The sequence below is a fragment of the Arvicola amphibius genome, chromosome 3 (genome assembly GCF_903992535.2).
Source record: "Arvicola amphibius chromosome 3, mArvAmp1.2, whole genome shotgun sequence".
Lineage (NCBI taxonomy): Eukaryota > Metazoa > Chordata > Mammalia > Rodentia > Cricetidae > Arvicola > Arvicola amphibius.
Window position 1 is genome coordinate 177,675,646 of NC_052049.1, and position 1,266 is coordinate 177,676,911.

Sequence of the window (1,266 nt, forward strand, 5' to 3'; positions counted from 1 at the left end):
AGGCTGGCCTCGAACTCACAGAGATCTGCCTGCCTCTGCCTCCCAAGTGCTGGGATTAAAGGCGTGCACCACCGCTCCTGGGCTCTACTTTTTTTTTTTTTTTTTTTTTTTTTTTTTTTTTTTTTGCCTTTGAATGAGTTGGTTTAATTCAAAGTGATACAGAATTCAGAGTACAACAAAGACGAAACAGCAGGCTCTGGCAGGATTCCAGATTGGGTTCACTTTAAATTCACAGCTGAGGTAGGAACTGCTGAACACTAGAGACAATGAGCCATTGTATTATTTATTTTATTATTATTTTTTTTACAAAAGTTTATTACAATGTACAACAGGCTCCAGGATAACACTTCATTCTAACTATAGGTGGCAATGATGTTATATTATAGTAGGGAATCCAGATGTTTAACAGGCTCCAGGATAACACTTCATTCTAGCTGCAGATGGCAAAGATGTTATGGCAGGGAATCCAGATGTTTAAATAGGAATGGAAGAGGGTCACCATCATCTCAAGATATGAGGAACAGCTTACTTTTTGCCAGATTTCTTAATTCCACCTGTGGCCAGGGGTCCCTTCCCCGCGGCCTTGGCTTTTAGCTCCTCGAGTTTCTTCTGCTCCTCTTTTTGTTTCTGCTTGAAAGCCTTATCTTCCTCGTCCATTTCCTTAGTCTGCTTCTTGGGCTGTTTCAGGGGCTTCTTTTTGCCACCTTCCCGGCCCGACATGGCGCCTCCAGACACCCCCTTCTCCAGACCCTCTGGGCTCTACTTTTAATTCTAAGAATCTTTTTAAAAAAATAACCCACATAATAAGGTAGATAGCCTTATAATTTTAAAGATTTTATTTTTTTAATTTTGTGTATATGTGTGAGTCTACGTAGGGGTATGTATCCAGGATTGTGGGTGCACTCAGAAGCCAGAAGAAGACATTGGATACCCTGATCCTGGAGGTTCAGGTGGCTGTGAGCCTCCAGATGTGGGCGTTGGGTACAGATCCCAGGTCCTCAGCAAGAGCAATAAGTGCCCTTAAGTGCTGAGTCATCCTTCCAGCTAGACATCTTCATAATTTTAAAATTTTAGAAAACTTTAATATTAATTTTTAAGTTGTTAAAATCATAACTTCCAAAAAGGAAAATTGCAGTATCACTGATCAATGGTTAAGAAAATGACAGTACCCAGTTTAGTTGAAAGCATCATAATCATTAATAAATGATATCTACAAAGATTCTGTATCATATGGTAAAACATTGATAGGAAAAACTATACATAAGA

The 1,266-nt window shown here is 39.4% G+C and overlaps 1 protein-coding gene across 1 annotated transcript; it reads right to left on the reverse strand.

Moving 5' to 3' along the window:
* Positions 1 to 269: 269 nt before the first annotated feature.
* On the reverse strand, positions 270 to 746 carry LOC119810466 (translation machinery-associated protein 7). The gene has a single exon (XM_038323943.2). The coding sequence runs from the start codon at positions 718 to 720 to the stop codon at positions 526 to 528; it is 195 nt and encodes a 64-aa protein (XP_038179871.1). The 5' UTR covers positions 721 to 746; the 3' UTR covers positions 270 to 525.
* Between the last annotated feature and the right edge of the window lie 520 nt (positions 747 to 1,266).

Coding starts and splice junctions, on each gene's coding strand:
- LOC119810466 (XM_038323943.2), bottom strand. CDS start 720: ATGTCGGGCCGGGAAGGTGGCAAAAAGAAGCCCCTGAAACAGCCCAAG.